Source organism: Simochromis diagramma, unplaced genomic scaffold (assembly GCF_900408965.1).
Source record: "Simochromis diagramma unplaced genomic scaffold, fSimDia1.1 OVJJ01000107.1, whole genome shotgun sequence".
Classification (NCBI taxonomy): domain Eukaryota; kingdom Metazoa; phylum Chordata; class Actinopteri; order Cichliformes; family Cichlidae; genus Simochromis; species Simochromis diagramma.
The window spans coordinates 5,315,783-5,331,736 of record NW_024387209.1 but is presented as its reverse complement, the minus strand read 5'-3'; the positions used below and the strand labels follow the sequence as shown (position 1 = coordinate 5,331,736).

The window sequence follows — 15,954 nt, the reverse complement described above, 5'->3', positions numbered from 1 at the left end:
CTTTATAGACGGTGGAAGCATTTTCCTGCTTCTGCCTGAGCTTTTGCACTTTCCAGCAGATCCGGGTCTGTCTCTGTCTTTGTTTAGATCCAGCCTATTGAAATGTTTATGTGAGGCAGTGGTAGTGTTAGGAATCACCTGATAGCCCTGTTTAATCAGAAAAAATGAACTGAACCCATTAACTGACCGTTTACTTGATGGACATTAAACACTTGTGCTGCTGATATGAAAACTATGCTTGCTCACATTCATTTAGCCTAAAACAAAAAGCCCCGTGACATGTGTGACCCGTTTCAAAAGAGGAGTTCACTGAGCAGGAATACTGCTCTGAACTGTGTCGACTAAATGCGTATTGGCACAAGTACAAGCAGACAAATAATTATTTCGAACTCCTAGCACACCCACAAAAATAAAAATAAAATCATAAAAGCTGAAATATTGTCGCTATTAGACGGAACAATCTAACAGTCTTATATGGAGTGTAGAGTGTGCCAAAATAAGTAACGTCAATGTGAAAGCTGTTATTTTTTACGTTCAAACCAGTGTTAAAAAATAGATGTGGAAAAAAATATTTAGTTAACTGGAATAAAATGAACAACTAGACTTTTGAAAAAGAAAACTACTTGAAATGATGCAACCACATAGCTGCCTTAAAATAAATAACAATACACTGGAAATGTCTTTGCAGTTAATTTGGTCTTAATTTAAGTCTAAATATGATAAATGTCTGCTGTAAAAGTTAGCAAAATAAAAATAATAATCATTTAGTAGTGATGTGCGGATCGATACTGAAATATCGATTCCTCCGATACCAGTCATTTATGTTCTAGAATCGATTCTCGTATTAAAATATCGATATTTTAGTAATTTAGGGTAAATTTGTAGCTCATCATTAACAGGAACACAGTGGAAAGAAACTATATCATTCGGATTGTCTACATTGGAAGGAACTACTTCCTCTTCTGCCTTTCATAGGTAGGTATGTAGGTATGTTCAGGCCTATACTTTAGTGGCACAATTTACTGTCTTTGAGTCCAGTGTTTTGTATTTGCAATGCACAGCTTTACTGTTTTACTTTTCTCCTGCTGCTCTTTAGTGTCAGCTGTTTCCCCCATGAGCTGGTGGAGACCAAAAATGGAACAAAAACTTTGATTTATCAGGTAGTCACAGTATTAGCTCCTCTTCTTTTTCTTCCTCCTAGCGTTATTCCCACTCTGCGGGGTCTGCTTTTCTGCAAAGCCGCCTTCATTTGGCACGGCCAAGGGCGTCGTTCAGGTCGGCGCTGATCTTCTTCACGTTGTCTTTAATTTGGTCCATCCATCACCTTTTTGGTCTGCCCCTTGGTCGCCGTCGCAGTGCTGTTCTTGCCACCGAGTTTTAATCACTTCTGACCACGTGCCCATAGCATCGCAGTTGCACTCCTTGCATCTTCTCTGTGATTGGTGCAATGCCCAGCCGCTTCCGGATGTCGATGTTCGTGACGTGGTCCTATTGTGTCAGGCCCAGGCACCATCGCAGCATCCGCATTTCCATTGTGTGAAGGGCCTGTTCGTGCTTTGCGGTGGCTGGCCAACACTCTGATCCATAAAGGGCCACAGGGGGCACTACGCTCTTGTAGATCTTTGACTTGAGGCGGTCGGGCATTCATCGGTCGCACAGGACACCAGTGACTTGACGCCACTTCATCCAGGCCTCATTAATCCTGGCTCGTACGTCTGGCAGGATGTCGCCGTCATCGCCATCACAGTATTAGCTCCTAATGCTAGTAATATTTATTAAAAGAATCACATATTTAACTAAAAGCAACCTTTTGAATTGTACCCCTTTGATCAGTTAAAATTCAAGTCAGACTACACAGCAATAATATGACCCATAATTAACCAGAATACTTTTAATTATCTTTTGTCTTTACTGCCAAAAAAAAAAAAGTCCTGTAGCCTGGATTTGCTCATTATCATTAAAGTGACCCTCTCAAGTTTAAAGTTTAGGCATGAGTGGCTGTTTTGTCATTCTTTTATCTCTTCATGGACTCAGGTTTTTCCAGTCTGGCTGAGTGTTATTTATGGGTTCAGTTCATTTATAAGACACAGTCACATCCTGGTGTTCACCTGCCCAGAGGCTGAGACTGGCCAGCGATGGCACTCTTCAAACACTTTAATTGGTCCCAGTGTGCCAAAATAGATGCAGTAAGTCAGCGATTCGACCCACATCTGCTCTGCAGCTTTCAGGACAATGCAGTCGAGATCAGCTCTGTCTCGCCGACTGACAGAACTGATCTCTGCGTACTTCAGGATGCAGCTTGTAACTGGAATGTATGATTGTAGGATATTCAGGGGAAATGTGTTTGCATTGCTGCAGCTTGTGAACCCTTTAGAGCATTTATCTGTACCAGCCGATATGTTTACATGAGCTTTATAGAGACAGTAGAGTGTTTGATGAGTAATGTGAGGTGTTAAGATGCAAAGAGTTTAGGCTATTAAAGATGGGATGTCTGCATTTATTTTGGCTTATGCATCCTAGAAACAAGGGACCAATACACAATGCAGTGTGTGTCCCTCTTGTTTCAGGCATTCTTGTGTCAAATAAAGATCCCAGTGTGATGATTTCTGTTAGCTGATTAACTGTTGTTTCTAGTCTTACCTTGCCAACAGTCCAGAACAAAAAGATAATTTGCTTACTAACATATTTTTAAAATAGCAAATTTACCATTAAAAACGCAAATATTTGGCATTCATGTTTAATAAATGGCTAAAATAATAAAAATATATGCCAACTAATTAAGCCACTGGATCATCAGTTAATCATCTTCTTGATTTTATCTAACTTTATGCACTTTTAATAGAGCTTCCTATAAGAATGTTGTTTTGATGTTTGATATGCCCACTGTTAATTATATCATTGTATTATTATGAAGAGCCTTATTTCCCAGTTACTAACTCCATGGCTTCCATGATATTTTGGTTATATTGAGAATGAAGTAAACGGGACCTACTTTGCTTTTTTTCTTATTTAGTTTTAAATATATATATAGCCCCTTTTCCATTAGTGCCTACTCGTGTCGTCTCGCTACTATTTACTGGGTTTTCCATTAGGTGGTAGTACCTGGTACCAGGTACTGGCTTTTTTTTTTTTTTTTTTTTTTTTTTTTTTTTTTTTTTTTTAAAGCACCTACTCGCTCAGGGTTCCAAGCGATCCAGGGCGATCTAAAAAATGTGACATCAACAGACTGCATGCCACCTATTGGCTCGTCAGTGACGTCACTCAATGAATCATTAGAGCGTCTCCCTCAGGAAAATCAAAACTGCCACTTTTAAAACCCGGCAACAAGGAAAATGGGTTCAAAAAGCAACTCTGTGGTCCCAGAGTCTGGAAAAAAGCCACAGACCAAGCAGGAGGTATATCGTTGCCTCGACGTCCACCTTTGTGGTTCTTATCCTGTGAAGAGTGCTATATAAATAAAGTAAAGTAGGTGGTACTCGATTGTAATGGGGGAAAAAACGATTTGAGGCAAGTCGTGCTGTTTTGAGCTGAGACGAACCGAATAGGTACTAATGGAAAAAGGGCTTTTGTGACAGGAAATTCATATTAAATGGAATTCTTATTAAAAAACTTTCACACAGGAGAAAAACTTCGGTGAAAGTAGTCTAGTAGGCACTAACAGTACAGCTCGCAAAGCATTCAGTGCTACCCCTCAGCAGGCTTCCCGATACTGGCCTATTCAAAGAAAGTGGACTTTCAGGTGAGGGTGCTCTTAGGTCTCAATCACGCAGGCTTAGAGAACAGTTGCCAATGCCTGGTAACCACAGTTCACTAGGGAAAAATTAGGGTTCCCTAACTAACTGCGAGTGCTTGTCGGCAGTCGCAAGTGGAAATTGATTGTTAACCCTGTTCATGCAGTCATACTGATGGCTAGTTACCCCCTAATTGGAAGGGGAAAGGGTGTATTCTCTAACCAGTTGGTGATTGATTGCTGGGGGTTGCTTGTTGTTGCTAGGTTGTAAAGTATATGGTGCCCTACCGAAAACCTCCTTGTCATTGCTTTGGTTCTGAGCAGATTGTAACTTTTCATGTTTCATTCAAACCAGAAACTCAGAAAATTTGCCTTCAAAGTAAAAGTTGTTGGTTTCAGTTTTAAAACTATAGTTGCACTAGGGATAAGGTTACAGACTGTAGCACAACCAAAATTATTACAACTGTAGGCATTGAACTTGCAGTGGCTAGTTGAAGACTGGGAAGCTACATCCAGATGAACAGAGTCAGCTGTCTGGACTTTTCTTACCTGGATAACTGAGCGTGGAACGAGGACAGACCAAAGCAATCGCAGAGAGGATTTTGTTGCAGCGCCCTCTCTGCAACTGAATTCATGCAATGATAGCCAGCAACCTCATCAAATATGTCAAGAAATAGATGATTTTCCTTTGAAACCTGTCAGGGGTTGCTGACCAGTCTCTAGGCCTGTGTAACTGTAGCCTTAAAGAGAAAGTTAGGGACAGAAGATAAACTGAGGGACCTCTGTGAAATATTAAGTATATCTGAACTGTGAGCCATCCATAGCTACTCTAATACAGTGCGCCAATAAAATCATAGAGCTGGAAACAAGCATAGTAGGTCCTCTTTAACAATGTATGTGGAAACTGTGTTAGAAACCAGAAGCACTTAGATTGTTTTACATATTGGAAATCTGTAATGTAAAAATCAATATCTTTGCTTGTAAAGCTAACCATCAGCATCGGTCGCCTCCCTAGAGTTCAGAGGCTCTGCCTCATTAAGATCGACCCAGTATGGAAATGGATCAGACTAAAATAGTTTCCTTTGGGGAGCTTACCCATGCTGATGACCTCTAAACAGTCGCATACTACAGTAAAATGATCCTTCCTGTATGCTTTCTTTTGGATCCTGAAAATATTGAACATCTTTCAGACTGCTTTGAGAAATGTTTTGTGTCACAGGAAATGCAGTATACGTGTAGTAATTTCAGTAAAATATCAGTCTTGTGCTTTATATTAAAAGAATAATATTAAATTTGGGGATTTACTTCCTGGAAGGTTAGTGAGACGATTGGTACCATTTTTAATAAAGCGGCTAGTTAGCTTAATTTAGCTAATCTTATAAAACTAAAAGTTGTTTTTATTCTTTAAATATTTAACAATCTTACATTGTTAATGTAATTACAGTTGGGATACTGTGTAAAATGTGAATATAGACAGAATACAATGATTTGTAAATCTCACATTGATATTTTATTCACAGTACAACAGAGAAAACATACAAAGTTTAAAATGAGAAATAAAAATATTAGCTTAAATTGAATTTGATGGTAGCAACATGACACAGGGCAGTGTTTACTGCTGTGCAGCATCCCCTCTGCTTTAGCAGTCTATAAATATCTGTGAACTGAGGAGACTAACTTTTAGACTTTTGGGAGAGTCCATTTACTTCTGAGAAACTCTGCCCATCTATAATGGTACATTTTCTCAGTTTAAACATATTTTTCCTATGTAAAGAAAATGGGAGTTTATGAGATTTGTAAGTCATCATATGTTTTTATTTACATTTTATGTTGTGTCCTAACTTTTTTGCTCATAAAGGAAAGGGCCTTTAGTCTTTAAAGCTGCTGGTTGGTGGATTTTGTTTCTTTTGAACTCAGCCAGGCTAGCATTTTATTCCTTTTTACCCATTTTGTCTATTAGCTGTAAGCTAGCTTAATGTTTTCCAGTAAGACTAAAAATAAAGCTGAGTAAAAGGCTTTGTGAAAAGCTACAAAAGGTATTTTGAAAATCCACCAGCACCCTTAAAGCTCTTTTTTTAAATCTTTAATTAATATAAAATATGTTTGTTTTTTTGTTTTTTTTATAAACAATATAGCTAACTAAAGCTAACTATCTGCTGGCGGAAGCTTAGCATGCTAATGTGAGTGTGGAGTCAACTTTTTTTTTTTTTTTTTTTTTTTTTTTTTTTTTAGCTCAAATCCAGCAACAATGCAACTACAAATTGTCTCAATTTAAGTGATTATACGCCGCTTTTGAGGTTTTTAGCATTAGTTTTAAGGTTATTGCTTTCTTATCATCTGTTGAACTACCTCTGTGAGCTTAGCATTTATTCAAAAATAAAATAATATCAAAACTTATCATCGCTGAGCAGTAGGAATGTAAGTATTATTGGGAAATGGTAAAAAGTTGTGGAAGTTTGATCAAGACTAAATGCCAGTGAGGGATAATGGTTTCAGATACTTTGAACATTGAGTCCCACTATACCTGCAGGTGTAACTACCCTAAAGTGCTTCCTACAAAAATAAATCTAATGTTATATTATCCACCTGAAGAGAAAACATCAGTTTGCCTTTTCCTTTGCTTTATTTATTTATTTATTTTTAGGAAATCAGATATATCAGAAAATATATTTGTACTGCTGTAGATAAACTATATTTAAATGCCTGTATTGCCAAAATGCTTTATTTATCATATTGTTGTCTGCTATATGTATACATATATATATATAGTCTGCGGTTATTCCAAAGTAGAGTGTGTATATATTGATTATTATAATGCTTGTGCCATAACTGTCACGCTGTCATTACTCTTGGTCACAGCTGAACATGACTGTTGTTGAGTTCCCTGTGATATGCATATTTATATGTATTTTGTTGTGTTGTGACTGTTAGCTGTGGATTTGATTGCTTCTCTGTTTGCAGGTGTTTTCAAACCTCGTTTTGAAGGACTTGCACTGGTTTTGTGGCTCTCTTGTTGTTTAAGTTAGCAAACAGCAGGAAATCATGGTACCAGATTTTCTGTTCTTGTTCACGTCCAAAGGCTTTTTATCTCGCTGAGTATCGCGAACCCCAGAAAACCTCCCCTTTTCCTGCTCAAATAAATGCTTCCTGCATCCACCTGCAGAATGTAAACCGTGTGATATTTTATAGTCTTTAAAGTTGTGCACTCTCATCTTATTCTAACCTGCTTTAACGGTGTCAGGTTCTACCTGGCTATCCTTGAACATGCTTCAGCTGTGCTCTGAATAAAGAGACAAATGTGATTATCCAGCTGTTAGCAGACAATTTAGAGGTTGTTTATCTATTTATTCATGTGTTTGTCAGTCCATGTGTCATAATGTGTATTTGTTGTCTATGAATGGATTTTTTTTTTTTTTTTAATTCGGCAGCAGTCATGCTGTTTATCAGTTTAAGAAACATGTTTTGGGCTGCTGCCTGGCTTGTGACCCCCCTGAGGATGAGTGTCTCTCCTCCTGGTCTCAAACCAGAGATCTTTAAGGCGTGGGGGAACTCCAGGCCTCAAGGGCCGGTGTCCTGCAGGTTTTAGATGTGTCCTTCATCCAACACAGCTGATTCAAATGGCTAAATGACCTCCTCAACATGTCTTGAAGTTCTCCAGAGGGCTGGTAACAAACTAATCATTTGATTCAGATGGGTTGACCTAGGGTGATATCTAAAACCTACAGGACACTGGCCCTTGAGGCCTGGAGTTCCCCCATGCCTGCTTTAAAATATGACTGCTTCACCTGAGCCTTTCTCGAGTAAATTTGAAAGAGTGTAAACTTACTGACCTCCGCTGGTCATAAGCAGGAATTGCTATTGTGAAATAATCCATAGGCTTTTTTTTATTTTTTTATATAATAAAAAAATACATTTTTTTTTTAACCCTTGAACCCTAATGTGCTTTTTTGTCACTAACATTGGGTCTATTTTACTTGATATACTGTTAAAACATACTTAACATCAACAGTACTCTCCTTTCTCTACGTAACCTCTATGCAACGTCTCAAAACAAAATAAAGGCGTCATGGCGGGACCCTCCAGGCTCCAATGCACCGCAATGAAAATCACGTAGCTAATATCACGTTGGTGAAAATTACCTGACGTTAGTGTTCTCGGGTTGAGACAGATGCTTTTTTTTTTTTTGTTTGTTTGTTTGTTTTTTTTGTTAAACATTTTTAAATTAAAGTTTCAGTCTTATTTTCTGTCATTTGTCATTACATTTAGTGATCTGACTGCCTGTCTGCATGGTAGATTAGATTGATATAAAGATTAGATATAAAACATGAAAAACATGTTTTCATCCATTGGCTCCAACCTGCATTCTTTCTACTCCTGTGCCTATAAAAATCAGTCATTCTACAGACATCTGTGACAAAATTGACCCTGCTTCTCATTCAATCTCCTGCTTCATAATCACAAAACTATCAGGAATGTGTTCACTGGTCTCTAGTTTTGAGTCTTACTGAATATAATGTGATTTAAAAAATTTTTATTTTATTTTGGTTCCATTTGAAGTGAAATCGACCACACAGTGAGCACTTCTCAGTCACGTTCAAACCTTATGTGGACAGCTCTGGTTTAAAAAAAAAAAAAAAAAAAAAAAAGGCTGAGGAGTCACAACTAAAGTTACCTTTAATTTTCATGGTAACCAGGAGAAATAATAGAATAGATTTTTATAATATTTTAACTTTGTTTAATATTTAAATCCATTTCCTTTTGAAAATAGTGTTAGTTTTACAAGTTCACAAAATTGAGTTTATCCCAGAATTTCAATCCATCAACAAGAGTTTCCCTTTGACTTCATATGAAGAGACGTGTGTCCTCTAACAGAACTATTAGTCCTTTGCACTCATGGTTGAATGATCATTTTCATCTTTTCTTCTCATCATGTGCACAAGTCATCATTTCTGCTTTTTTTTTTTTTTCCTTTTGCTCTCATTCTGCCTGTGAACGCCCTCTCTCCCCTCTGTCTCCTCCTCCTCCTGTCTCCTCAGCGAGGGCTGTAGGCGAGAAAACACTGTGAAGAACGTCGGATGCCGAAAGTACGCGTTTAACTCGCTGCAGCTCAAGGCCTTCCCCAGACACTACCGACCGCCCGACGGCACCTTTGGCAAAGTGGAGACCTGACTGGAGGAGATCAGAGGACTGCTATGTGATCAAACTGAGTACAGTGAAGATACTGTGATGAGAGACTGTATAATTTCACCATCATGTGGCCTGGTTCCTGCTGTAGAGGTTTTAGATTAGATTATCGTGGAGGTAGACTGAGTGACTGAATGTCACACTAACAAACAGTAGCTCCGTCCTGAAAAATAAAGACGAAAAACCACCTTAGTGGAATGACTGTTTTTAGGTACTGTACACATTGCTTAGAAATGTTTTTATTTTTTATTATAGAAAAGCACTGCCTCACTTCCACTTCCAGTACTGATGTAATCGATATGAAGGATGCATAATTTCTGTTCTACAATAAAGATGAAGAATATCAGAAAATCTGCAACTGTGTTTGACTTCTGTCCAAATGAATACAAATGCAAACAAATACAAACAGACTTAGTTTTAATAAACCTATATTTGCACTTGTTAATTTCCCAATGCACTGAAGATTTTTGGGGGGGGGACAAAGTAACACCCCCTTGATTAATAATGTGATTAACCACATTTTGGAAAGCTTTCAGTTCAGTTTCATGAGCCATACTGTTACGGCCCTAGCAGGGCCTCTCTCCTGAGGGTGCCTGTGTGGGCGTGTCCCACTACCTCCTGCCTGAGGTGCCACCTTTCCCTCCTGTACAGCTGACTCCCATCAGCAATTAAGGGTATTTAAGCCCAGAGCAGGGTGAGCTCTGGGCCAGAGTGCCATTTTGTGTGGGTACAGCTAGTGAGCTGAGTGTTTGTGGTGTTTCCAGCTAGTGAGCTGAGTGTTTGTGGTGTTTCCAGCTAGTGAGCTGAGTGTTTGTGGTGTTTCCAGCTAGTGAGCTGAGTGTTTGTGGTGTTTCCAGCTAGTGAGCTGAGTGTTTGTGGTGTTTCCAGCTAGTGAGCTGAGTGTTTGTGGTGTTTCCAGCTAGTGAGCTGAGTGTTTGTGGTGTTTCCAGCTAGTGAGCTGTGTGTTGTGGTTTCCAGCTAGTGAGCTGTGCTTTCCTTTTGACTTTTTGCTTTATTTGACCAACGCCTAAGTTTTGTTTGTTTCTTTTATGGTGATAACGGCTTGTCCGTCTCTTTTAGCTGAATAACTTCAATAAACCTGTTTTATTTAACTGTTTTGCCTCCCTGTCTCCTTTTTCTGACCCGGTCACTTTTGTTGCTTCCCCCTTAACGCCTAGACCCCCCCCCCCGGGGAACGTAGTAACGTAGAACGCAGGTCTGGCAGATTACTGCCAGACCTGCTGAATCAATAAATCTGTTAAACAGAACCTGTCTGACAAAGTGAAACAGGCTAAAAGATCTCAAACACCAACACATCAGGCCATGATGCAAAGAAACGGCTGAGAAACAAAGCCAGTGACATCTGTCAGTTTAGGAAAGGTTACAAAGCCATTTCTGACTCCAGTGAACCACAGTGAGAGACATACACACATAAAGAAAACTTGGGACAGTGCTGAAGCTTCCCAGGAGTGACCAGCCCACCAAAATTACTCCAAGGACGCATTGACGACTCATCCAGGAGGTCACAAAAGAACTCAGAACAACAGCTAAAGAACTGCAGGCCTCACTAGTCTCAGCTAAGGTCAGAGTTCATGTTTCAACAGTGAGACAGAGACTGGGCAAAAATGGCCTCCATGCAAGAGTTCAAGGAGAAAACCACTGCTGACCAAGAAGATCACAAAAGCTTGTCTCAGTCTCACATTTACTAAAAACATCTTGATGATCCCCAAGAAAATATTCTGTGGACTGACGAGACAAAACTGAACTTTCTGGAAGGTTTAAGTCCCGTTACATCTGACATAAAACTAACAGCATTTCATAAAAAGAACATCACAGCAACAGTCAAACATGGTGGTGGTAGTGTGATGGGGCTGCTTTGCTGCTTCAGGACGACTTGCTGTAACTGATGGAACCTTGAATTCTGCTCTGAAGGAGGATGTCTGACCACCAGTTTATGCTCTGAAGCTCAAGAGCACTTGGGTTATACACAATGTTGGGTAAGTTACTTTAAATTAGTAACTTAGTTACATTACTAGTTACTTAAAAGTAACTCAGTTACTTCAAGTTACTCGTTACTTTCAAAGTAACTAGTTACTAGGGAAAGTAACTTTGGTTTTACTCAGAATTCTCTTGTTAATGTGTTGCTTCCATAACTTTGCCAGTCTTCTAGCTTGCTTACTTGCCACAAGTGCACTGTGCCACCTACCAATAGAAAGGAAAAGATAATGTGCACATTTCCCCGAGAGAAATCCCACGCCTGGACCGTCATTGACCACTGCCATGATTCTAGCCTACGTCACAGCGTCATGTGCACTTTTTACATCCAACATGAAAACTGCAGTCGTGGTGCTTTCGATTGTACTCAGAACTCAGAAATTCTGCCTTCTGAATAGGAAGATGTAGGTAACACCAGACTGCAGATGAGCTGCATACAGGGCTGGACTGGGACAAAAAAATCGTCCCGGGCATTTTGACTAGAGACCGGCCCACCATTATAGGAAAAATCATAAAGCCTTTGAATGAAAACAAATGCTGTTGCGACAGTGATGTACACTGTTCTGATGGTATATATGCTTCAATCTATCGATCGTTTGTTGTAAGACTCAGATAATTATTTTTTTTTAAAGTGAGACATTTTAAATGAGAATAAGAAAGAAAAGTATTTCTCTGTGCCCCCCTTCTCCCTGTTAATGTCCTACCTGGCCCCCTGGCAAAACTTTGCTAGACGCCCCTGCACAGTTATCAGCTGTCAGCTACATAAAAAAAAGGATCCTGGTGTTATTTGTCTCTCAGAAACAGTTCATAACTTCCCTTCAACTCATTCATGTCACCTAAAAGGTAAACCTGTTTCTCCATCACCTGTTCAGCTCTGATGATTCAGTAAGGACATCTCCTGGTTTCATCTTCATGTTTCCCTCTCACCATATAACCAAACCGATATCATGACCAGCAGCTTTTACAGCTGTGGCTCCAGCAAACATCAGCTGATACTAGAAATTAATATTAAATAAATTCTAACAACAGCTGATCAAGCTTAAACGTGCTGCTGTTGTTTAACGCTACATCCACTGGTTTCCTCTTTCTGGCACAAAGTGGGCGATAAACAAACAAGAGAGCCGATCAGCTGATCATCGATCAGTTTCATGATTGAAGTAGAAACAGGAGAGGGAGGGGGAGAGAATGAGAGAAGAAGAGGCAGCTGTGCAGCAAAGACACAGAATAACTCCAGCTTTGTGTCTTTTTCATTGTAGCTGAAGTCCGGGACAAACTGCATTCCTCTTCACCTCAATACGAAACGCGAAATATTTTCTCTGAATACGAGACGATTCTGTTTTTTACAGGACGGCTGGCAACTCTAATAATGAACCTTATGAACAAAATAAAGTTCAACATCAGTAACATAGCACCCACCCAGCTGTATAGAAACTCCTTCATGCTAGTACCCAGTACGAAAAAGTCAGCATAACGAAAATAAACTCCACCTAAACTTGGTATCTGACCCAGATGGACTGCAGGTTATAATTTCTTACCTGAAGTTCAGTTCACCTGACACTTGGACCGGCGGCCGCTTCGGGTCTCTCCTCTTGCCTCCCTTTTCCTTCATCCACCTGCTGGCCTCCACCACTTGCTAACGTTATTGAATCTGTGGAAGCTCCGCGATGCACACGAAGTAACGAATAACGACCCTATCTAAATCCCAGTAACGATTAACTCGTTCCTGATTTTGGCATAATAACTAGTTACCGTGCTCGTTACCACAATAATAACGTAGTTACTGTAACACGTTACTTAATAACACGCTAGTCCCTATACTGGTTATACAGCAGGACAATGATCTGAAAAGTCCACCTCAGAATGATTCAAAACCACAAAATTATGGTTTTGGAGTGGCAGAGTCAAAGTCTGGGCTTAAATTTAGATTGATCCTTTAAAAAAAAAAAAAAAACAAAAAAAAACTTAGTTGCATATTTATTTCAAAAACTAAATACTTTTTAGTTTTTGCAAAACATCTTCCCATCACAAGGTAATGCTTAAATTCTTATCCAGCTCTGCTTTTAACATAATAAATCAGCAATATCTGTCACAGGTGGATCTAGAAGGGTGGCATGGTCTTGTGCCACCCTAGTTTTGCATATGACAGTGTTGTTTATTAAAACAAGATAGCATTGGGCCTAGCAACAGTTAACACTGAATGTAAATTCTAAAACGGAATATATTACATAGTGATACCCCCCTCCCCCATTAACAAATGGTTCGGCCCACAGCACGGACGCATTATTTCTTGTTCCAGAAGGAGTGGCTACATTTTTAGATAAATAGTTGTATATAACTTTATTGTTTAGAAAAGTTGTGCAGAAATTTTCAAAATTTACAACTTATATTTGCATTTCAAGTTGTGAAAATAATTGACTAAATATGTCTGTGGTTTTTACAGTAAAAAAAAATATAAGTACTACTAGGATTTTTGTTTTTTGTGTGATTTCAGATCAGTTGTGTTATGTTTCAATATGTCAATGAAAAAATAACTGTAAATTCACACGTGAGGCTGAGGTGAAAAGAATGATACAAGCAAGGAAAAAACCAAACATAAACAAAAGAACAATTTGAAGGTGAAATACAAATGTCAAATCAAAAGTAGTCAAAAATGGCGAATTACATTTTGGACCTCAGAGGGTTAACGCAACAAGTCATGAAAAATTAGGTTTAAATTTTTGTTCATGGCGGTGTAGGTTTGTTACATTTTGTGTAAATTTAAGCATGCATCAATTAGATTTTTTTCTAACAAAAACAGTTTGAAACTTTACTTAGACATGTGTTTGTAAATGAACTGCCCCATGTTGTGTAGCTTTCTGGATTTTATACTTATTGGGCTACATATTTATTTATTATACAGGCTATACAGTATATAAAAACCAAAAATTCACAAACTTTATGTAACTGAAATGTTTACTTGTGTTTGCTACAGAAAATAATTAAATTATAGGCTACATTTATATTAAACACGTATACATACTTCCTTTGAATCATTTTAACCATATGTAACACGTGCACATGTGTGTGTGTGTGTGTGTGTGTGTGTGTGTGTGTGTGTGTTTTAAAGGCTTTGATTTGGCCACCCCATTTGATTTCCACGCCACCCTCGTGCCACCCTAAGAAAATTTCTCTAGATCAGCCCCTGATTTTATGGCTGCTTGTGTTTTCCACTCAGGCTGCCGTTTATCTGCAATGACCCATCTGGCCACACGGGGGAGTCACTGCGCTGTAAAGCCAGGCGAACAGCTCAGTCCTGACTTCTTCATACTTTGCTTCCAAGCAGCCAGACTGTTAATAGTTTTTAAAATATGTTTCTGAAGTGCTCTTGCGCAACAGTTTTCCAGGCTTTCTGAAGGGCTTTCAAGATGTTTCTCTGGAACCCTGGTAAGCGGTCAGCGGTGGGACCTTCCAGCGGAGGACCCCAGCAGGAGTCTTGTTTCCATGACAACCGTGTCATTACCTAGCATGGATTGTGAAGCGGCTGCGGCTGCTACTTAGAGTTTTACCGACAAAAACGGGTATACAAAAGGTCGCGGGTTGTTTAATCCAGCAGTTTGGCTCCAGAGAGGCTGTTTGTGATAGTAGCACTAACCGAGTAACGAACGTAGAGACGGAAGTCACGTCAGCTGTGCTTTAACCTGGGATTCTTAAGTTCAATAGGAAATAAAAACAGGCTGTATACACGTGAATTTTACTTTATCTCAAACACACAAGTGGTGACAATCGAAGAGTTAAGGTGTATGTGGAAGGTGATGGTGAAAAAGAATAAAATGAATGGCTGGAGGACCAATCCTGAGGAAACAAACAAACAAGTTTTTAAATTAAAGTATCAAATTCATTTTAAAAACTATGAGCATGTTTGTCTTTCTCATAAATTCATATTTTCTCCTTGTAAGTAGATCAGTTTTTCCTCCAACTTACACTTCGTTTCTCACAAATTTCCAAATTACAATTTCTTGTCTTGTAAATTTGTAAAAAAAAAATTTGTAAATGTATTATTTTGTCCTCATAATTTACTTTTTTTAATGCATCATTTTTACTCATAAATTTGCATGTTATTCATAAGTTTGTCATTTTCCATTTTTGTAAATTTATCATTCTCATAAATTAACAAATTTTAACTTGCTAACCAACATTTTCTTTTTAACCAATTTAACGGGTTTTGTTTTGTTTTGTTTTTTTAATGTCATTTTTCCCCATAAAATTTTCTAAAAGAGTTAGACTTTTTTCCTATGAGTGTAAATTTTTTTAGCTCATAATTTTCTCGTTGTTTCCCCACAAATTTGCCATTTCTTCTTAAACTGTGCCATGAATGACAACATATACCAAATAAGTTGATCTATTCAAATGAAATTCAGCTTGTGGTTCTTCAAAGATTTATCTCTCTATAGTTCTGCAGTTATAAACATAAGACTTTTTTGAAATTGCCACATGGGGGTTAAAAGATGGCGTCTTTGTAGCACAGGGGGTGTTAACATCTTAGACATTCCTGTCATTTAGCTGTGTTAATCCTAACGTATTTCTAGAAGGTGTAGATGAGAGTGTCCCAAACGTCATACTTGTACTCATGCTGCCAAGCCTAACCCTGAATGCCAGCACAACCATCAGTCCTGACTTGTCACATAGAAATAAATCATTAATTGTAAAGAGCTTCTGTACTCATATGAGAATTTTGTAGAGAAACAGAGTCACTTTGTGTTTTATTACTTAGTCTATATGTGTTTTTAAACTGCACATCTATAACTGCAGGATCTGGGCTAAATATCAGCAGAGTCCCATCAAATCACAGTGCTCTTATGCTCATGCTGCACCAGGTCAGGATGTTCAGGAAGATGGCGTGGAGGAACACACCCAGTGAAGTGGTGATTCTCCACCAGGGCCGCGCCCCTAACACCAGCATGTTACTGCTGAGGTCCTACGGTCCTGACTGTATTTCTGCTCAGAGACGAGGGAGAGGGCAAAAACTTCAAGGCGATTCGACATGCGTGCTGGTAGCGCTCCAGAAA

At 38.8% G+C, this 15,954-nt stretch overlaps 1 protein-coding gene across 6 annotated transcripts in view; it reads left to right on the top strand.

Annotated features, from left to right (window-relative positions):
* inpp4ab (inositol polyphosphate-4-phosphatase type I Ab) overlaps window positions 1-9,269 on the top strand; it is a 76,654-nt gene extending 67,385 nt beyond the window's left edge. For all 6 annotated transcript variants that reach the window (XM_040051650.1, XM_040051659.1, XM_040051657.1 and 3 more), the window contains one exon: window positions 8,767-9,269. In XM_040051650.1, the coding sequence (XP_039907584.1) occupies window positions 8,767-8,899 (133 nt within the window). In that variant the 3' untranslated portion in view covers window positions 8,900-9,269. The remainder of the gene's footprint in view (window positions 1-8,766) is intronic.
* The last annotated feature ends 6,685 nt before the right edge of the window (window positions 9,270-15,954 follow it).